Here is a 23902-nt window from a genome sequence, read left to right on the forward strand (position 1 = left end):
AAAATAATTTGGATTTGGCAGATTCCCCGTGTCTAAGGGACCTCCAGGATCTACGGACCACACTTTGAGAACCACTAGCTATTGTAATATTGCCTCTGACAGGGAAATGGGAATAATATATCATCTTCATTATCCATATATGCAATTAATTAATTAATTAATTGAATTTATTTATTTATGCAGTTCATTCTTAACATTATTTATGAACCTGAATGCTCTACTTATAAAGAAAACATAAAATATTGAAGGTTTTATCTAGTGTAAGGCACTTGAAACATCTTATTCCGTGTGGCATAGAGAAGAGACACTATTTTCAATTTCAACTTTGTCATGAATAAAGTAGTATTTTATATGAAGCCCTGGGGTACATGAGTAAAAGGAAAAAAATCACTCATGTATTTTTTTTGGTAAAGAATGAAAAGATTAATTTTTTTGGTGACGTTTAAGTTCACAGGTATACTATAACTTCATGCCTCAGAGTTGCATCCTAGACATGAATTCACACAAATAATGGGAAACAATTACTACTGTAAACAATTCTATTCGTACTATGCAGTCACTGGTTCTTCTAGATAACTAAAGATTAACATTTCTTTCAATGCATCTACATTACAGCAAGAAATCTTTATGTACATATACATATATGAAATGTCATATTTGACAACTGGTTATGACTTAATTGATAGTTTAAAGAATTTAGCAATTCTGAACATTTAACATGATTATTCTATGTCCCAAGGGCTGTGTGATCTTATTAAGGCACTTCTGTTGAATTTTCATGCAGCTTTATTTCATTTTTCATAGTACCTATACTTTTTGAAGTTGTTCTTCTTCAGGAAGTTTTATATTTTTAAATGCAGAAATATTCACCAATACAAAGAACTGCTGTCAGCTTTGATGGTAAACATTATAAGGTTATCATCCATACAAGAAGATACTGTTCTCCCCTTGTGACATGTACTTTACCTTGTATCACATTTAACACTTCATTAGATGATCGTTTTCCCATAATAATCAGAAAAAGTGGAAACTGATCTGTTTTTTGAGACCGAACGGTTTGCGCAACAACACTGCCAAAGTGTCTATTGCACATTGTCAGAAATCTGAAATGAGATAAAATCCAAAGTAAGTTTTATTTCAGAGTTTAAAAAATTTACCAGTATCTCAGCAATAACTCATTGTTCTATTAGTATAATAAAATTAAGCAGCTTGTCTGATATCAATTGGTAAAGTCTTACTATATTAAATTTTCCACTACAAAATAAATGACACAGAAGTGTTTATTATACAGTAAAGCAGGCAGCACACCCTAAATGCTGTCTGGGGCTGACAGCTAAGATTCTTATTCTCAAACACTGTAAGCTGGACTATCCTAAAATATGCAAAAAAGCAAACAAAATGAATTTTAAGAGAAAATAATTTCTTAAATGGGACAGATATTACATGGTAGAATGTCAAATTGATTATCATTATCCTAATCTAAATAGGATTTAGAAACATTTTCACAAGTTTGTAGAATCAAGAATTGTACTTTAGAATTGTGTTTTCTCCAATAGTAACAGGTCTTCTAGTTTCATACTTAGTATGGAATAAAAATAATAATTCTAAGCTTTTGAGCAAAAAAAGCTCAGCGATATTAGCATACTGAAGTCTAGCATTAGTATTCTTAACACGATCTGGAATAAATGAAAAAACTGATAAAGCTTTTCTCTTCTATTAGAGGACTGTTTGAAATTAGCATTTCTTTCAAGAGAAAAGGGTAGCTTATGATATGTTTTCAGATCTGATGGTAAAAAGTAAATGTCATAATAATAATGAATTATGAAAGACCAAATGCAAATATAGAATGCTTTAATAAGATCCAATTTAATAAAGTCTGTAAAAATAATAGACTTTTAATAACACAGGTCACAAAAGGCAAAACAGTGGAAATTCTGGGGACTAGCCACTGGTACTAGCTTATTAATTCTTAATTATGTTCATGAAAGGCAACTTAAATCATGTGTTTTCTTATACCTTATGATAATATTTTAGGTAACAACTCCTCTGAAATGTATGTTCTAGCTGATGAGGAAAGTCCTGTTGTCACATGCATTAGAAGGTAAATCTATTTGAAAAGACAAATGACATTAAAATGCCATGTGCTCAGATTCATTTGATATCAAATTCATAACAGAATCAAGCCTCTTAGTTTTTAAGGCCAATATATTTGTCTACAGAAATTCATCCCTAAAATTTAGGCTGAATCCTCCATGAAACCTGGGACATGACTATGGAGAGTAGACTGTGTTAAGAACCACTAGAATTACTGGCAAGAATGTCAAGACAAGTTAGCACCACTGCAGATGAGTTTATTGGGAGGCAGGTTTATATACATATTTAGAGCAGCAATAACCAGACCCCATGCCCATTTGAAGTGACAAGGCCTTGCGAAACCCACTGTTGGCCATGAAATACCAGTGCTCCTATGAAAATTCAGAATCTCACATGCCATAACTAATATGAGATAAAAGGTACTCAAGCAGCCTAAGCCTCCAAACCAGATTTCATACCCATATAGCTTTAATTTCTCAATGGAGATGTGCAGTTCAGGAGACTAGAAAATTAAGACCTTATTTTTCTTTTCACTTTTTACTAAAATATTTGAAGTCAATCCTGACCCTAATCTGATCATTGGCAGACTGAAATTAAAGATGTCAAAACACTCACACACACACACACGGAATATTTCCTTTCACAGTAATGGATTAAATGGATATCATGCAGTAGATGCCCATCACAGAACTAGCCTCACAAATGATACTAGCTATACAGGGTATTCGTCAAATAGGAAGGAAGAAAGGAAAGAAAGAAGGAAGGAAAGAAAGGATAAAGGAAGGAAGTCAATCTTAGTGGTTTTAAGAATTCAATTTCAGGACAATATTGCCTGAAAATTATGTACTTCCCAAATTTGCTTTTTGTGAAAATGAGCTAGAAGGAAAAATAATTATGAAAACATAGTTCTCTTATTGGGTTTAATATATAACACAAATTTCAAAACTATGCAAAACATATTCAAGAGAGGTGCAGACTTCAAAGACACATTAGCTGTTCAATTAACCATAAAAAACAATAAAGTGATCAGTTTTATATCGGGTATTTGTAAACCGTTCTAATTTTTTGAAGGCAGTTGAAAAATATACAGGGATTATGCAGCCAGTTGATACCTTCCTAGTGGCCCTAACTAACATTTGTTCTGATCAAAGAGAGACTTTGTTAAAATTTTAATTAATGTGATTAATCTAATGTCTGAACCATGTTTACTTTGAGATTCTCAAATTGCAATCATTGAGAGCCTGTAGGGGCAACAGACAGCCACAAATTACAAAACTCCTACTTGTCAATTCCTTGCACTACAATTTACAAGAACTTAACAGAGATATCAAATTTTTCTCATGGCTGGGAGGCTCTGCTTCTTCCTCTAAAGATCATTCACAGCACAAAGTTAGCATTCACAACACATTACCACCAGCAAAAATCCAGTTCAAAACAGAACAAAAACAGATTTGGAAAAATAAAACTTGTTTTAAAAGAAAATAAAGTGGTTCATTTGATTGTGGTATTTTCTTCCTTTAGAATAGCTAAGTGTGGCAGTGCACTTAGTGGCAGCACCAAAGTTGTCAACCTAACTAACTGCATATTCATAGGGTAAGGTGTCATGAAGGAATAAGGTTTCTACAGCAATTGGATTCCTGCAATTTCAAACCAAAAGGAAGAAGCAAAGACACTTCTCCTTGTTCTGTGGCAAGGAGAAATAGTTTGATTTTTTAATTATAAAATATTTTAATAAATCAAGCAACCTACTCAACATAGATCTATTTGGGAAATAAGTTGCTTGATCGACCACCTAAACCAAAAGCTAAAGTGACAAATTTGAAAAGATAAAGAATAAATGCCCTCACTAAGGGGTTAAAACGAGGGAGAGAGGAAGGGAGGTAGGGGAAGAAAAAGGGTTGAGAAAATGAATTAAAGAACACAGTTAATCACAAATTAGGTATAATAAACCAACTCATGTCTCTGTGGGGTGAGGGGATTAGGGAGTGGGAAGTCTCAAACTTTGACCTTGGTGAAGAAACAAAATGAGTAGCTCATATTCATCAGTTCTTGCTATTAGAAATCTAAGATAAAATCTTACCTTTTAATCTGAAGTTTGGAAAGAAAAAAAGAACATCTGATGGCTAGCATTATTGATCATTAGTAAAATTTTCAATCTCTAAAGAATAGATCTTTTCTAACCTGCTAATGAAAACCAGGATTACTAGTAAATCAGATATGGAAAAAAATAATCTCATTTAAATTCAAAACAGGACATAGTTTCTTTCAATCAAAGTCATAATCACATGACTTTTACTACATTGTACTCTAACATAAAATATTTCCTGAAAGAAACACAGCGATTTGGGGAGAGGGCGATGAAATTCCACAAACATTTACTACTCACCTACTGTGTACTAGAAAATGTAATAAAGGCACATCTGATAAAAAATGGAAGCCTTAACACAGTGTGACTCCCATGTAAACTGAGAAAAACACCTATCTTTAAACATTTATATTCTTATAAAATACATATAACAAGCACTCCAAAGTGTGCTTAGAATACGGTAATCCCTTAAAATCGGTAACTATTTTATTATTATTAGTTGTATAATAATATTTAACATTTTCATCACCATAACTTCCAGGATTAAAATGATAGCTTATAATGATATACCAACACTGAAAGATTTTTTTTTTGCATAATATGATATAGCATCAAAGAACTGCTGACCAAAAAAAAAGCCACTGGTTTTACTTTCATTCAGAGAATGAAAGAGCAGATATCGATATTTGAAAAGTAAAAAAAAAAATATGTAGATGCTGCAGCTATGCAATACTGCAAAACTTCACATATTTAAAAGTGGATACAAAACTGAAATGATTATTTTCTTTTTCACACACCTATGTTTAATAATGCTAGTTATTTTAAAACCAAGAATCAACATCAAAATTTCTGTCTGCTTACTCTTGAGCCACTAAATACATTAAATGTCTTTCTGATAATGTGTGAACCATTTCTCCAAAACAAGTTTACTGAGCAGAAGAAATTCATGTTCAACAGTGCTACAGGACCTCTCAGGATAACCCAATAGTTTAAGGCAAGTCTTTTGTACATACTGCTCTTAGCTGTAGCTCCAACACTTTTGAAGCCACCTTAGTAACAAACCAAACTAGTGTTTTTTGTTATAGTAATAAGCCTCATTACTTACACATCATTCATTCAAGTGTATGTTCAATCATATTTATGTACATTGGTAGAAAATCCAGAACATAAGATAAAGTACCTTAGAGATCATCCACCTATTTGCCAACACACAATCTTCCTTTCTCCCCCTTTTCTCTTTTATAGAGAAATTAAAGCCAAGGTCCTTTAATGTGTGAAGTGAGAGTTATCAAGTTGCTAGCACTGTCGGGTACATGCAAACCAGGCTAGCCAGAGTTTTGTCTCCTACAACATCATTACCACAAGTCTGCATCACACCGTTCAGCTCATTTCTGGAGTTACCCCATTAGGAATGATCTTCAGCACCCCTGGCACATACCTTTGTCCTTTGACAGTGGCTTTGATTTTTGGAAATAGTCTTAAATCATTGGTTCAAACTCAGGTAAACAAGGTACATGAGTAAGCTGGGGGCGCTGATTCTACACGCAGTGATCTTTAAGCTTTAATGGCCTAGGAATCACCTAGGAAGTTTATTTAAAAGGCAAGTTCCTCAGTTCCATTCTCTCAGAGATTCTGAGTCAATAAATCTGGGGTAAGCCCAGGAAACTGCTTTTTTAATAAGCTGATAACTCCAACCCGGGTTAATGGACCACACTTTGAAAACACTGCTTTCAGGACACAGCACTGCTTTCTCTGTAAGGCTTTAAGCAGTCTCTGAAGGCAGTTTTTAAAGAAGTTATCCCCAAAATGTTTTGGGCAATAGCTGCTTCACTAAACCAAGTGTCTAGTCTCCTGAGGTGACTGCCATGTTGAAGATGTTAATTCTCATTTGCTTCATTTATATAGAGAGCTGCAATCTGACATGGGACAAACAAACAAATAGCTCTAAGGTCTGTGAGCTCCAGGTGACACAGGAAAAACAAATAAGGGAAGAGGAGGCAGCAATACAAAATAAGTAGTCAGGGCAAGTATCACTGAAGAGTTGATATTTGATCGAAGACTCAAAGTGGAGAAGGAGGAAGGGAAACACAACACGTATCTCCAGGAAGAGAATTCCAGGCAAAGAGACTAGCATATAGAAAAGTATCTAGCACATTTAAAAGATAACAAGAAGGTTAGTACAGCTGGAGACGAGTGAAGTATAAAAGTCATAATTGATAGTTTTAACTATTTCTACATGGTAAAAAACACCATAACAAGGCCAAAAGATAAATGATAAACAGAGGGAAGAATTCTGAATTTCAAATCAGAGAAAAAAAAGACTAATTTCTCTAATACAAGAGCGGCCAAAAAGCAGGTTTACAATTGTTTGTATGGAAAATAACACAATAATTAATAAATAATTCAAGAATAAATTGTTTCGTGTAAACCTCCTTTTGCCCACCCTTGTATATAAAGAACACTAACAAAACAATGAGGAGAAAGATCAACCAACAATATATAAAGACAGCTCCCAGAAATGGAAACAGTAATGGCTCAGAAACACGTGAAAAGATACTTAAATAACTCAGAATGAGTAAACTCCTAATTAAAGTTACACCAAGAAACCATGTTTATGTCAGATTAGTAAAGGTAAAAAAGCTTGGTGCTGCCTTGTGTTGGCAAGGTTATAGGGAAACAGGCACTACTGTGTACACAGTAAGAGTGAAATTGGTACCAACTCCCTTGTGGGCAATTTGCCAATATCTATAAAAATTAAAAATGCAGCTATACTCTTAAACTAGGACTCTATATTTGGGCATTTAGTCTATTGATATAGTACCATGTGGAAATCATCTAAGTGCACAATTACTGTAGGCTTGTAATAGCAGAATACTGGACACAATACAAATGCCCACCAACAAGATCTTATTAAGTAAATTATAGTACGAATCTTTTGGAATTAAAAGGAATACTAGGTAGCCATAAAATATAAAGAGTTCTTTATGAACTGATATGGAATACATTTAAGACATAATGTTAATGGAAAAAGCAGGATGTTAAGTAGTGTTTACCATTTGCGTAAAACTGGGGAAAATATAGGATTTGTTTGTTTATAGATAAAATAATCTCTTAACGGATTAAATAAGAAAAAATAAAAGAAACCTCACCTCTGGGGAAGTTTACTGAGAGACAGCATTAAGTAGGAGACTTTTTATTTTTTTATTTAATCTTTATTGTATTTTTTATTACTATTTATTACATACCTTATGACTTACTAATTAGTCTTGACTAATGCAAATGTATTAGCCAATCATGAAATATAAATATAAAATTTGAAAGATAGTAATTCCCTTACAAAAATAAAGAAAAATCACATGCAATATCAATTCCATAAACTTTAAACACAATGTTAGTCATACCTGTCTCTATATTTTTTATCAGTCTTTTGTTCAAGTGTATCTTTCCCTTTTTGCGGTAATCATTATCTGGGTGGATACAATTTTTTAGCCTTCTACACAATAGTAATGAACCAATATTTTAAATGGATATATAATATTCCATTGAGTAGACGTATACATTGTCATATTTATAAACTATACCCTCAGAACAAGATTTTTCTTTTCAGTTTTTTAATAATTAAAGAATACTGGGATAAATATCCTGAATTATATCCTTAGGAAAAAAGTCTGTGAAGTGGAATTATATGGTAAAAAGGTAGAATCATTTAATTACTATTGATACATAGTATCAAATTCTTTTCTAGAAGGATGGCATAATGCCTCTACATGCAAATGCAAATAGTGTATGCATGTTAGTGTATGCATGTTTTGCCTAACTAAAGGCAAAAATTAAGAAAACAAAGAATGAGATTCTGGGTAGATTTAATCTCAAAAGCATCTCTCAACTGTCTGAGGCTTAGACTTTCCAGTAACAGTAAGCTGTTAAATTGTCTTAATAGATTAGTGGACAGAGTTTTAAAAAACTAAATAACTTCTTAATCCATCTCCTTATTGTCATCTATAAATCACTCAAGTGTAAAGACTTTGAGGCACTGACAGTTTAATGATGGGGTGTAGCTAATCTATAGGGACTAATTAATACTGATTTTTTGGAGGAATAATAATAATAAATAACTGGCTGTCTTTTTCTCACCACTAGTAAGAACATAAATATTTATTTTAAATACCCCATATAAACCTTAATTGTGAGGGATAAGAGAAAACATCTAATCCAATCTCTTACCTAATGCAGAAATTCCTTCTCTAGAAATGTAAAGAGAAGATTCATTTTCTAGGGGCCATATAAGAGAGCACATTTATGTTAAAGGTGAGATAATATTTCTTCTGTGTTCTTTTACCAAATGATCAATATTTATGAGGGCCCACTAAATATATGACAAGACATGGTTTCTGTTCTTAAGACACTAAGGATATTTTGGGTTGAATAAATCAAGGACCCTCCAAAAGGAAACATAAATGGTATATATCTGGGGCCTAGGTTTAGTGTTTTAGGCTAAGTGCTGGAGGGAATCAGAGAAGAAAATGGGTGCTTAGAAGTCAGGGAGAACTCTGTGTTCCGACACGGTGCTCTTGGACAGCTATTCTTAGGAGGAGAGGAATCCATCTCTGCATTCCTAGCACCTAGTGACAAACATTTGTTGCATGAATGGGCCAACTCATGCCACAGTAACCTTTATCTCCACAGTGACAATGTTAACCATACAACCTTTTCTTCCCCTCTTTCAACTACTTCTGAAATAAATTTTAATAATTAAGACAGTTGGCATAAATTATCATGGTCTCCCAGGCCTCTTCTACCATGCTTCCACCTCCATAGGTCATTTGGACCCACAAATTAGGCAGATATTAGTTCATGACTCTAAGCTCCCCTCTTGGTTTTTAGCATCCTGCAGTTTTTACATAACTTCATCTCATCACTACTGACTGAAATGTGACTTAACAGGGGTTTAAAATATCCAAATGTTAACATGTTAGAGAAGGTAGGAATTATTGCAAGGAGCATAATACTGTTGGGAAGAGCAAAGACTTCAGAGTCAAACCTGACTTTTCACTTGTTAGTTGTTCCTTTGGATAATTTAATATTTCTGAGCCTTAGCTTTCTCATATATAAAATGAAGATAATGATACTTTTAGAATTAGACTGTGGGTTAATAAATATTACTTCTTTTCCTTCTATTTTATGTGCTTTAGAGTCAAAATTGGTTTTCCCTTCTCATCCCCCTTCCCCAAATTAAGGATATGGCAAAATTGTTCCTAAAATAAGTTATAATAGCAATCTCATGCTCAATATCCCTAAATAAGGAGCTATACTTAGCACCATGCTTGGCACTGTATTATACTGTTGTATAATTTCTACAGTTATGTATCATCATAAGATCAGAGCATGCCTTACTCTATGATAGAGATTTGAAGTAAAGATTTTTTTTTCATGTTGTCATGTTCTCTGATTTTTTTCCAGCTGCAAAATTTGGAGGCTTTGTGATTTTATTATTATATAAAAAATGTTCAGCATCATTTATTTCAGAGTTGGTCAGTTTCTCTTGGAACCTTGACATTTCCTTATGTTATCTGAAAAGAACTATCATTCTAATGGATAACGAAGTGTGGGAGAATATTAGTAAAAATCTTATACACAAGAGGAAAATCTTTAAAAGATGACCAACAGCAGAGAACATTAGCACTTCAGTCACTCATCTAAGATTTCACACAAGAATCAATTACAGCCCAGCACTTGACAAAGACTCACTTGAGACAGCTGGTATTTGACAGAGTTGAACGAATAGGTTGACTACGTAGGCTTTTCCTCTGAGCTCTATACATGTTTTGAGTTAGATCATCAAAAAGGAATATTTAAGGCCATATTACCTAAGCTCCCTAAAGAATTACCATCACTGAAAAAAGATTTAATACAAAGCCCTCTGCTTTTTACAGGGGATTGGTATAAGAAACAGCTGTTTAAAAAAATCTGCCTTATACAAAATAACAGTAGAAAAATACTGTCTGTTACCTAATGACTCTCAAACAGAAAAGCATATAATAAAATTCTCCCTTGAATTCAGTGCTAGAAAGTTTTAAAAATACCTTTAAATTATTTTTTATTTTTTCATTACAGTTGACATACTATGTTATCGAAGTTTCAGGTATACAACATAATGATTAGACATTTATATAACTTACAAAGTGATCTCACTGATAAGTCCAGTGCCAAGAAACCTTGAGATTAGGCTTTCTTTAATCAGACAATGAGAATTGTAAATGATAAACTGTAAACTCTAGGTTATAGTAGCGGGCAAGTAATAGGAGCTCAACAAATATATATTAGATGAATAAATGAATAAATGAGGATATGCCTATTACATTTCCTTTATTCTCCTTTCGCTGCCAGAATTATAGAGCTGTATTTATTGTTTATGTACAAAATTTGAGTCAACCCAAGTGTTTATAAATACTCATTATTTGACACTTTTAATTGGTTATCTTATTTTATTTTATTTTTGTTTTATATTGTATTTATTCTTGTGTACTTATTAAATCTATATTTAAAGTAAGAAAATAAAAATGCTAAATGGAAAAAACAGACAAAAATATGTAGGAGAGAAAATAAGGGGAGCACTATGTTATAGTAAATGCTTAATGAATACTGGATAAAGAAATGGATAGGCAGTAGAACAATGGGACAGCAAAAAACTAGAATGAATGACAATAGAAATCACTATCATCTGAGGACTCTGCATCTTTAAAGACAAGTTTATACCTTGATTTTCAAAAAGTACAGACCAGTAAACTTGATCTCAGTCCCCTAAAAGAATCTAGAAAAGTCAGTTCTAGGCTGAGACCTCCAGAGCACTTCATAAGCTTCAACTATCTGGAATTCAGTAAGGCATATGCCAAGGTATCTAAAAGTCTTCTTCAGAATAAGATTCAGCAATGTAAGCTACGTTAATTTTATTTTATTTTTTTATTCTCACCTGAGAACACTTTTTAATAATTGTTTTCAAAGAGACAGGAAGGGGAACCGGGGTGGGGGAAGAGAGAAAGAGGGAAGAGCAGGGAGAGAGATAAAAGAGGGGAGAGAGAAAAACACCAACTGGTTTCCCTCTTGCACATGCTCTGACTGGAGGTCGAACTCACAACCTGGGTATGTATGCTGACTGGGAATGGAAATCAAACCCATGACCCCTTGGTGCATGGGCCAACATTCCAACCAACTGAGACACATCGACCAGGGTATGTAGGCTAAGTTAGATAAATTCTTTGTCCCCAGCAAGTTGAACCTGTAGAGTGCTACCAAACAAGAGTGACCTCAAACAGTTTACCACTTGGCTTTGTCCTATCAATATTTCATACATGTCTGAGACAGAGAAATAAGAAATATACATAGTGCTCAACTTTTAAAAAATCAGTTATCCCACTGAATTCTAATGACAACTCTGAGGGATGTGGTTTTTATGATCATTTTCCAATACAGAAACTGCCACTTAGAGTGTTTAAGCAACTTGCCCTATATATGGTGGTCTAGTGGTATGGCTAGAATTCTAATCCTGGGCTGACTAAATCCAAAACTCAACTGTATTCTTAACCATTAAGCTGTCATGCGTTCTTATAACATCCAACAAATAATTACTGAGACTTTAGTAAGGAATAAAAGTGAAAAAGACTGATGCAATTCTTGCCCTTATGAAGTTTATGTCCCAGTGGAAGAATTAGAAAAAAATGTTTTTAAATAAGCAAAAGTAATAGCTTTATTATGAAAAGTTCTAGGAGAGTACTATGAAAGAGGATAACAGTGGAGAGGCCTTCTCGAGAAAGGTTCATCAGGCCTTTTTAAAGAGGAGACATTGAAATGGAGACTTGAAGAACAGAACATTAAGGTCATTTCGGTCTGATGACTTGTTTTTTCAATCACCTAGTGAGGGCGGCTGGGAAGGGGAGGGAATAGAGACGAACATGAGATGTTTCTTTTGTGAACGAGGAGTAGAATGGAATAAGACATCTCACCTAGGGAAAGACAATTAGCTAGAAAATCACATGTAGACTTACTCAGCATTATTGTATATTTGTTTAAAGTTTGTTTTTTTTAAAAAACCAGTTAATGCAATTTTTCTTCAGCAAGTTCAACTGCAAGTGCATAGGCATAGAGAAGGTGATAATTGGGTTCAACTTTAACATTTGGTGAACCCCATATTTGTTCACTAAGCAAGAAGTTCATGCCTTATACTTTTCTTATATCCCCTTATAGGGCTTTGCAGTTATTTAGTACAATTTTTGTTGTTGAATAATCCAGTCTGGAAAGGTCATAGGAAATGAAGCATTATGTAGCAGAAAAGCATAGGTAGATATGGGATTTATACCTGTGTCAGCCATTTGCATCGCCTTAGGTAAGATACAGAACGTCTCTGAGCCAAAGATAGTTTCTTCATATGTGCAGTTGGACCTTTGCAATTTACCTTTCAGAATTATGGTTAAATGAGGTAATGCACAGAGTGAGGATTGAATGAGCTCATGTATATAGTGTCTGGCACACTGTAGGTTCTTAACTAATGATTCAGTTACATATTGTTTTTTTAAATAGCAGCAGTTATAGTCTTGCTCATAGCTAATGATACTCTCATAGAAGTTCCTGTCATAAACGACATGAGCTTGGAGGACAGTTCTAAGGGTAAAGAAGCTGCCTTTATCGGTGAAAGAGGCAGAAAATGATTCCTTAGTTACACCTCACTAAGTTCACCCTGACTAGATCATCATAAACTGGTAAGGACAGAATACCAATGAAGTAACAAGAAAGATCTAGTGCATGAGAAAAATAAGATTTGATAAAAATTTACAATGCTGTTCTTTTGAACTATCTTGTTAACAGTATCACCTTTGTTCTGTTATTTTCTAGCAATAGCTTTTACATAGACGAAGAAAATACATCGACTACTGTATCTGAGTTAAATGTATATTTTCTGAATAGCATTAATTCCATTAATGTTGAGGAAAAAGTATTTTCACACAAATTATTGATTCAAACACAATGCATATATCATCAAGCAGTTATGATTATAGTACCAGGTAGTAGTGTGGGAAGTATCCAAATCAGAGTAAAAAAAGGCTTATATACTGGTAATTTAAAATTACTTCAAAGAACATTTTTAAAAGGATAAGCTATTTTAAAAAGAGTAAAGAACATATTATAAACAGTTTAGCCATCATCTAGATACAGACTGGCTTGCTTTCAATCGTAAGAGGCCATCACCTTTTACCATTTCCCTCTTTCCCTTCCTTTCAGTACTATCAGGAAACTATTCACAAGTGCACCCTTGGACAATGCTGAGCAGTAATTATGACTTGCTGATAAAGAGATATGAACAATTACTGAGCCCATTTGAAACCCTACACTAATAAAGTCATTAGATGCTGCCCTTGCCATGATCCTTCTAAAAGCTTCTGAAGTTACAAGAACACACGGCATTGTTTGCAGGGACAATTGCTGCTGGCAGAACTCAAACCTTGAGTTAAACCATGCTGCAAATTGATCTTGACATTCTGTTAAGACTGCCACTAAAAATCAAAAGCAGAGGAGAAAAGGAGAAAATGAGTGGGTAGGATGTAATCATGGAACAGGAGGGGTTCCTCCTCACCTTCTCTCCTCCCTCTTCACAAAACAAACCAAGGAGAAAATGACAAACTCTCCCAGTGTTTTGGAACCTTTATTTTAAAGCATTAATTAAGCCCTTGACCTGGGATGTTTGGGATGGCAGTACATTTCCTTTAAAAGTAATGGAAGGAAAACATAGCACAAAGGGAATAAAGAAATTTGGGGAAATCATATGGAAGACTGGCACTGAAGGCTCTCTGGAAGTCTTAGTTCCCTGACCACAACAAGTCCATCTGCTTTCTTATCTACTTCTGCAGATTCCATATCTGTTCTTAGGGTAGCAGCTGTAAATTAACTCTGTGTATCTCCCATGCAGACCCCACACCTGAGCTATATTTGCTGGGTCAAATGGGAGTTCAGAGTTAGGAGTAACATGGTCAGCTAGGTTTCAGCCAGCCATGAACTACTATGTAGTTTGGAAGGAAGGGTGAGCCACTGTGAATAAGGCTAATTACTGACATGGAAAGGGCAGATGAAGACAGCTACTAATAATAAAAACTTTAAGTCAATAAACTCTTGCTCAAGGTGAAATAATGTGGAAAACTACCACTGAATGTTAAGGTGAACAAGTACATCGCAGCACAGTAGCAGAAATTTACAGTTACCTTAAATACTGCACCCAAGATCATTGAGTTCAAAAGCTAATATTGACAGGCAGTAGAATTGTCTGTGAACGCTGGTACTGTGAAACATAATACAATGCTACGTATATGTTACATGCAAATCAGGCATTGTCAGTAATTCCTTGGGAACAGTTTGCAGTTACTCTAAACACTGCTTAGAAATGATGTGCAATGACTGATTTAACACTTTATAGCATGTACACTGATGTGCGAAGCATTTTCACCTCAGGAATTTACTTACATTTAAGCAACTCATTCTTCAGCACTTGTAGTTGGCTGATTACCCAGTTGGCACTATCCTAATCAGTTCAATGTTTAAGTTTTTTAGAATCAGAAAATCTAAACAAGTACCTATACTGGACGGACTAATGGAGACATTTGCCTTGTGAGCCCTCATGATCAGAACAAGAGATACCTATTAACTCACATATTACTGGTGGTACCAGTAAGTTCTCTGTGCCACAATGTTATGTGACTTTCTTTGAGGAATCTCAGCCAAGAACCTACAGCTTAACACTGAGGGCACTCATGTGCCACTGTTCCCGTGTACCCAGCGAGAGTCTAACAGAGGAAAGCAAACAAATGTTTTGTACAGTGATATCTATATTTAATTCTGATGGTGCCCAAGTGGAACTTGCCTGGCTGCTGGGCATATCTCACCATATAGCCAACCCATCACTCCGGTCCTAGAAACACACTTACTTAATCAATGCCACCACCGCTGGAGAAGGCTCAGAGTACTATCCCAGAATGACTCAGTCTGAGAGGCCAGTTGCTTCAGGGATGTCACAGAGACCTGATGAGTCTAGGGAAGAAACTCTGAAACTACTGGATGAACTCATCTAGGGTGAATTTCAAGCCACTTTACCAGATGGCCTGTGGGTACCCAACCCATTAGCTAAGGCCAAAATATTCTTGGGTGCTACAGGACCAGCAGAAGACATGGTACGCAGTGTGGACATTTTTAGTTCATTCTGCAAGGAGAATGAGTTTTTGTTTTATTAGTCCTATTAATCACACAATTAGAAGGATACAGCTGCATTTCCAATGCTCTTTCCACTACTCAAGCTGGTTTCTCTTATTTTTCAATAAGTCTATTAGAGATTATTTGTTTATTTATCAACATAACACTTTTTAAAAAGTACTGTGTAACACATTGAGATTATAGACATTGCTCCCGTGGGAAGCTGACGATCCAGCAGGGAGACAGGGAACAACCATACAATGTGATGAGTGCCATCAGTACAGTTAGTATAGGGACAGTATGGGAGCATGCAGAATGTGCATTCTAACACAGAATGAGGCAAGAGAAGAGTGGAGACAGGCAAGGTTTCCAAGCTGTGATATCTGTCCTAAATTTTAAGAAATTATTCTTTCATAGCTTAAGAATTCATTCACTGTAAATATATTGTGCTAAAAGTATTTTTATTGTATTAGTTAAATCTATGGTAATTCTCTACATATTATAACCAAGACTATCAGATCTCTGCTCCACTGTTTGCCTGTAAGCATATACCAAAACTGGGTCAAATCATTAACAAAACAGCTTCTTGAGATCTGTCGACCGCAATTAATTGACTCTAATCCTCAATCTGGTTCAGATCATATAAAATATATTAGCTGGCCAGATCCTCCTATCTTTTCTCTCACCCACCCTTCATTTCAGGTGCCTAATGATGAAGTTGAAAGTACCAATATCCTTTTGTAAGAATAACAGATATCTGCAACCCAATAAACTTGAGATGCTGCTAAAATAAAAATCTCTACATAGAAAAAGTAAAATTCTAATTTCATCTTTCTGTGTGTCCTCTCTTTCAGGTTCTTTCCTGGCTCCCAGGTAGAGTAACTCACTATGAAGTTTGTTTATACTCTCAACGCACCCTGTACATACTTCATATTACATATTAGCTCCATGTCTGTCTTGCCTACTAGACTGTGAATGTTTTGAGCATTAGCACCATATCTTTTTCAACTTTTTGTCATCACTGTATAGCACCATCCCATCATATTATTCACTAAATGTTTATTCAACGAATAAATATGAAGGAAATTCGAAGTCTGTCTGGAAAAAGTCCAGTCATTGTTAATATAACAAGAATGGCATGTGCGACATCGGTGTAACCTGGCAGCCAAGGAAAGTGGACTGGAATGTGTACGCATGAACAATGATGACTTCACCAGTCACTGGGTAGACAATGCTAAGTGAGCATGTGTACTGTGTGGCTGTTGCATTCAAATGACAGAGAGTAGGGCAAAAAATCTGCATCAAATTTTGCATTAAGCTGGAACATTTCTCCACGGAAACTATTTGGATGATTCAGAAGACCGCAGCTCTGGGCAACTGGTGATTGGCAGCTTCATCACGACAATACGCCTGCTCATGCATCATATCTTGTGCAGGGTTTTCTGGCAATTAATCACCCAGGCAACTCAGCCCCCTACAGCCCAGATTTGGTGCCCTGAGACTTCTGGCTTTTCCCAAAACTAAAATCACCTTTGAAAGGGAAAAGATTTCAGACCATCAATGAGATTCAGGAAATGATGGGGCAGCTGATGGCGTGTGATTGGGAGAACTGTGTGAGGTCCCAAGGTACTTACTTGGAAGACGACTGAGGTGTCATTGTCATTATGTACAGTGTATCTTTATCTTCTTCAATAAATGTCTCTATTTTTCATATTACATGGATGGATGCCTTCTGGACAGACCTTTCTTAAGATATTTTTTAGCCACTTCCAGAAGTGATTTGTAGGATCGTTTTTATTTACTATTATAGTATCTATCTGTTTTCAACTCTTTCATCTCTTTTATTTAGATATTTCACTATTTCTATCAGTGTTATTGTTTAAGTAGATATTTAGAAAATTATATCCTCTAACACCTCTCAAGACTAACAAGGACTTTCTGCTAACTGCTTTAAGAAACAATGACCTTGAAATCCAACTAGACATGACAGCCAACAAAACTGTTCAGAGTTTTCCAAGAAAGAAACCTCCATTTCGATATACAATACTGAACTTATAAACAACATTCTTAGGTGGAATTGGATCCAATACATTCGTTTGCCAAATGCTAATTAAGTATCTTTCTCCTCAAATTTTGTACAGTTCCTTGTTTAATGAGACAAAATGAATAAGTCCTTCCTAAAGACCACAATTTAGTGAGCATGCACACTGCAACAATCATTACAACTAAAGTTTAATGCCATAGTTTATATTTGGAATATTCCAAGATCGATCTAGAAATTATTCTAATACATTTTATACACACACAGGTTATTTAACTTAAGTATTCATCTCAGAAGGGAAATTAATAGAGTCATTTTGGAGGTGGGAAATCCAAAACCATCAAATTCACAGGGGTGTATAACACTGATATTCTATAGAAATCTGTTTCTTTTTTACTCTAGTTTATTAGTGAAATGAGGAAATTTAATATAATAGCAAATGACATTCTAGTAACCCTACCAGAACACTTAGTTCAATATCCTTCACTGATATTCTACATAAATGAAAGAGTCACAGTAAATTAAGAAGGATTAATTCTTTTGTAGGCTTAATCAGAGTACTTCTTAAGCAAAAGTAAATTTGCTACGTAAGTCCCTCCCCATTTTGGGCATCAGTTTCCGCTGGCTATTATATCAGGGGTATTGCCAGAAAACTACTAGGAAAGCCTCCAGACTAAATACTTATAGGTTCAGCATTCTCTAAATTTATACGATTAATCTCAACTAGAATAGCCAGATACAGGACCAGACAAGCCACCAATCAGGAATTTATTTCCAAACTTTTACGTTGGCGGTAAAAAAAACACCTCACAGGTAAAAGAAATCGCATAGCAACAATCTTATTTGTGATGCCTAGCAATCTCTTCTATATTTTCATATGCTAATCTGTCCCATTTTAACTCTCTGGTAACAGACAAATGATAGCATAACAACTTTTGAAATGTAGCACACTGATAAATAAATATTAGCTCAGCAGTTTTCTACTGAACTAAAAATTTGAGATTTTGTTACTCAGTGGTAATAGCATCAAATGGATGGTGCAATTTTCACGACAAACGCCTATGGATAACTACGGTGATAAAAAATCCAAGAAAGATCACAGAGATATAACTCAATTAGACAATTCTATTTAGATGAATGTATGATAGGTGGTAAGAAATTTGTGGTTAAAGTAAACCCTTTCTTGGGGCACTACATCAGCCTTATTAATTAATTCTCTTACAGTCTCATATGTCAAAAGGAAATCCACTTTTACTCTCTTTTAGGAATATGCCATTCCAATGAATTTTCATCTTATGTTTGTAAAATGTGTATTTTCCCATTTGCCTTACAAGTAATAATGAGAAGCTGTACATGATAAGTAGCTATCATGTATATAATTTTCTTACTTTGTAGAGAGAAATGTAATAACTTACCTTAAAATAATTTTTACTTTGTAATATGGATAGAACTTGATTTTGAATAAGGACACCAAGTATTTTAAACTCCAGAAATAGTTACATTCTTTCTGTTGATTAAATTGAATTCCTAGATATTTCTATTTTCAGTTTTTAATATCACTTTTAAAAAAATTCTCATGACAGTAACTTAGTAATAGGATGCCACATTTTGAAAACATTGAGTGAAATATCCTATCATACTTCATAGTCAGTCCTGCAATTCATTGAGAAACAGCACTAAAGCCTTAAACAAGGCCTTTATTTTGTGTTTTAAAAAAGTGTCATAAGGAGTTAATAGGACACAGCTGTACTGGCTCTTTCTAATAAGCAGCTTCTGTCGCTTTGGTCACCACAGGTGTCTCTGTAACCTGCAAACTCTTATTACTAGTGTATCAAAGTTGTGCTACTTAACAGACTTCTTTAGTAAAACATAACAAAGCAATTACATGGCTGTTGATTGCCAGTCATAAAAAAAAAAACCCTCAAACACAGTTTTTCAAAAGAAACTACACTGCAATTTTTTGTCATTGTAAAATAAAGGAACTAAGGAATTAAATGGAGGATAGAACAAAACAACAGCAGGTAGCCTGCTGAACTTAGCCACTACAGATGGTTTAGAAATAGTGTTTCCTTCTCCATCAACTTGCAGATAAAAGGAAAGGAGGGGATTCCTTACTGCCAGTGAATGGCGAAAGATTTAGCCAAGTCTCCAGTCTATGTATTTTGCCTCATGAAAGACCTTAGATGCTGCATTTTTATCTGTTTTTGGCACTGCTTTTCATCACCTTTAACTGAGTGTGAATAATAGCCTGATTTAATTTAAACAAATAAAAGTTCTTTATGTATGACAGAAGACATTTCCAAGGCAGAACGAAGTCATCCTATGAAATTTCCTAACCATTTGTTTAAAGAGATGAAGTATTAGATGAAGGAATTGCTTCTCATATTTAGCTCACATAAAACAAAGTCTGAATGATGAGCAAAACTTCAGTGAGCCACAAAATAACAAAGACAAATCAGATGATTCAATTTCTAACTGCTCTATAATTGTTTAAATTGGGTAACTATAGCAGACTTGCCTTAAAATGAATTAATTTAATCTCCTTGCTCATTATGCAGCAACCTATGGTTATGACTGTGTTAACACACCCAAAGGAGCATCACGGGATGCTACAGCCACATGTGTAATTAAATATGATGAAATGTATTTCAGATGGGAAACACAAACAGGCAAAATATGAAAAATTACTAATCAATTACAGATATTATGGTTAACAAACTAAACAAATGTACCCTGACAGCTAGAAAAGGGTTTTTTTCCTATTGAGAATATGGATGTGTGCAAAAGAATGTGTGCAATAAAGCGGTTACAGCAATTAGCATATGCTAGAGTTAAGCTATTACCAACTCCACTGGTCTGGTCAGAATATCCTGCCTTCCTCATTGGAATTATCAAAAACTAAACTTACTGGTAGGATTATATGTTAGACTTGCCTTGCCTTTTCTAAACATCATTTAAAAACAGATTTTCTCTAAATGTTTAATAACATATTACAACATCAGAACATACAGTACAAAGAAATATACTAGATCTCTTATACTGCAAAAGGATGAGAACAATGTATTTTGGTTTTGGTTTTCTAGTTATTCTTGAATTTAAGAAATCTTCGTAAGTCAAAGAATTCGTGCTTGTGACTAACTGTATATGTTAGCTACAACAAATAGCTTATGTCTAATTAAATATAATGGTAGAGAACTTAATGCTGAGGATGAAAATGTTTATGATGAGACACCAAATACAGTGACGACTTTTTAAAAAAAAAACCAGAAGCCCAACTATAACTTGTGAACACTATTACCTTGCTCTATTGGCATCCTTTGTCAGATCCCAAGCCCAGGTTATAAAATTTTGACTCAGGTAAGAGACAACAGATTCAGCACAAAGCATTTGTGAGCAGAACACATTGGTTAATACACTTTCATCATGGTGGAGGTAGATAGCAAGAAGCTTTCTCTGAAAAAAATAAGAAAAAAACTGATGAGTTAAAATATACACCAATGTAAGATTTCTTGAATTTTATAAGGGCATAATCAATCAATATAAGCAACAAAAACCAAAATTAAATTAAATGCTATTCCCTAAAAGAGTAGCCAACACTTGGAGTTCCTAAAGCATTTACTAATATGAATAAATTTGCTTCTTTACACTTTAAAGAGGCTAGGATGGTTACTCCCACTTTACAGACTGCTGGCACAGATTTCTGTTAACATGTGTAAGTCTATCTCAAGTAGAAATTGCAAAAGAATTGTGTTCACTTCAAATAACGTGGATTTACCATGCTTCATATTTAATACATACTTTATAGGTAAAGGAAAAATTAATTTTGAACTATTCAATTGTACAAAGAAAAAAATACTGATTAAGATTGAATGCCAAACTCTCACATATTTTCAATGTTTTTAATCTAAACATATTTTCAATGTTTTTAATCTGAACACCAAATAGTCTCCTCTACTTGCAAGGAAAAAATCTGAAATGAAGTTTTGTTTTACTTCTACAGGTAATTTCAAAGCCCTTAATGTGTTCCCATATTTAAGTCCTTATTTAAGACCATGTACCATCTAACTGCCATTTGAAAGGATAGAAAAATGTTCACTTGACATGAATTCTTTCTAGTTTGTATTTCAGAAAATGTTCAATGTAGTTTCTCATGTGGAAAATTATTCTTTCCATTTTGCCTGATAAAACTTACTTTCAAGAAATGACATTTGGTCTTTTAAAAGTGCACGATCATAGTCGGACATTCAATAAAATAATTGAAACTAAAAACTAAAATCAAGCAATATAAATTTCAACATATCACCCTTAAAACCAACGATGATTAAAGAGCCTAAATTGTTGTTAACTAACTTCCGGTGCCACCTTGTATAAAGACCTGAATTTAAGAACAGTCAGTTACTAGGAAATAGGAAGATAAGGTTTTATAGTAAAGATAATGTACTAACCAATCTGTAATTCTGGCAAAGGAAAATTCAAAGGAAGCTCTGGGTCTTTCTCCTCATATTAAATAAGGACGTGATGATAATGAAAAAAACTAACAAACTTGTGTGAGATACTAAACAAAGCTCATTTTCCTGAAAGGTTAATGAAGTCTGATGAACGTATCTGATGGAATTACCTGATAAATAATCCAAATTATAATAATAAAAAAGAAAACACTGAAATATATTCTTCAAATGTAATCTTTGTACTAGATGAAAGTAGCCACATAGGTAGATTAAGATTCCAAAAGCATCTACTATGAAGAGAAGGCAGTTAAGTTACACACCCATTATCTACTTTACTCCCCAGAATAAACCTGTAAAATGGTATTCTTGACTTTATTAGCAGACAAGGAAACTTAGGCTTTGAAAGCTGACGTGTCTTAAATTCCACAACTAGTTAATTAAGCAGTACATCTGGGATTAAAATCTAGCATTCTTTCTTAAATAAAATCGTCAACACTATGCCAAGGCTTAACATGCTTATCCAATATGAAGATGCCAGACTGGCCACTGCTCATACATCAGTGCTTCTGGGGCCTCAGAGACCACATGGAATGGGGATAAGAACAAGATTTCTAAGTACAAGTAGCTCAGCTACTCCAACAGTAGCTGCTTCCAAGTTTCAGGTCATTTATTAATTCATTCTACAAGCATTTGTTGAATACTCTTTTTGGTCAGGCCCAGCAGGAAGCAGGGGTGATAAAATGGTGAATAAGAAAAACTCAGGGTTCTTCTTCTATGTGGAAATATGCAGATAACAGTAGTTGGCTTCTAGGAAGTTTGTAATCAGATACATTATCGGAGAGACACTTATCTGATAAATTCCTACTCATCTTTTAAGGATCAAAGTAAAGACCTGCAAGAAACTTTCCCTGATTCCCTTAGGCAGAGTTAAGAATTTCCTTTTCTGGGCCTCTCTCTTCCCATTAGTATTATAATTGTTTACTAATATTCCCTCTAGACAAAGTCTCTCAAGTGTAAGGTTTGGATCAGGTCTCTTTCAGTCTTCTTTGCAGCCTGAAGCTAGCATAGATCTCAGTATGTTTGACGAAAGGCATTTGAATGCTGATTTCTACCACAGAACCCCAACCTGGCAAAAAAAAAAAAGACACCAAATGGCAGCAGCAATGCCAGATCACTTTTAGTAAATGAATCTAGAAATCTGCTGCATGAGGGGAAAGAACGTGAATCTGGCAGCACTAACAAATTCAGAGCTCCTCTTCTTAGGAGCTCTCTAACTGAATAGACAGAGGGATGTCAACCTCTAATTCTGCTTGATCGTATCTCAGCAACTACATTTAATGAGGCACTGGGAACAAGAGAGCAATCCACTTGAAATCCGCACATTTCTAACCAAACAATGGCAATGGTTAAATCTTTAAAATGCCTATTTCTCTCAAGAACACTGAAATGGAACATTTAGACTTTGAGAAAGAGATTAGCGATTTACATTGCTATCTCACTGATTTAATTTAAATGCTCTTCCAAACCAAACACACATGTGCTGAAGAGGCTACCACGAAACCCAACAAGCAAAGTTCCCTATAAGTGCAGCTGACAGTGTTGACTGAAACTAAACTTGGAAATCCAGGGCACTAATGCACAATATCAAGCAATAAAACAGCATCTCTTTGGCAATATTTAATTTAAAAAAGAAGAAAGAGGCAGGCGAAGATCAGGCACTGTCTGTTTTGGAGGATCAACCATTCTGCATTTCAAAGCATTGGTCCCTGCAATATCCAGGTTACTGTGCTAGAATCTCAACTATTATATCGCAGTTGTGAGAGGGAGGGCAAAGATGTGTTTACTCAGTGATTAGGCCCTTAGAATAAGCCTCTAGCTCCTAGAGAGACAGCTCACCACTTATTCATTTGGGCCAATTCACAAAGCCTAGGAAGATTAAACATCCATGCTGAGAAGACAAGCGAATGCAGACGGTGAAAAAGAAATAAAAATTCTTTAAAAACT

General features: G+C 34.7%; 1 protein-coding gene across 1 annotated transcript in view; it reads right to left on the reverse strand.

Moving 5' to 3' along the window:
* The window catches only part of FAF1 (Fas associated factor 1), a 396465-nt gene that overhangs the window by 96621 nt on the left and 275942 nt on the right, over positions 1–23902 (reverse strand). Inside the window, exons 13-14 of the mRNA XM_090269431.1 lie at positions 20749–20903; positions 967–1103 (exon numbers count right to left, since the gene is read on the reverse strand). Coding sequence (XP_090125557.1) covers positions 967–1103; positions 20749–20903 — 292 coding nt within the window. The remainder of the gene's footprint in view (positions 1–966; positions 1104–20748; positions 20904–23902) is intronic.

The sequence above is a fragment of the Furipterus horrens genome, unplaced genomic scaffold (assembly GCF_987537825.1).
Source record: "Furipterus horrens unplaced genomic scaffold, mFurHor1.1.pri manual_scaffold_3, whole genome shotgun sequence".
NCBI classification, from domain to species: domain Eukaryota; kingdom Metazoa; phylum Chordata; class Mammalia; order Chiroptera; family Furipteridae; genus Furipterus; species Furipterus horrens.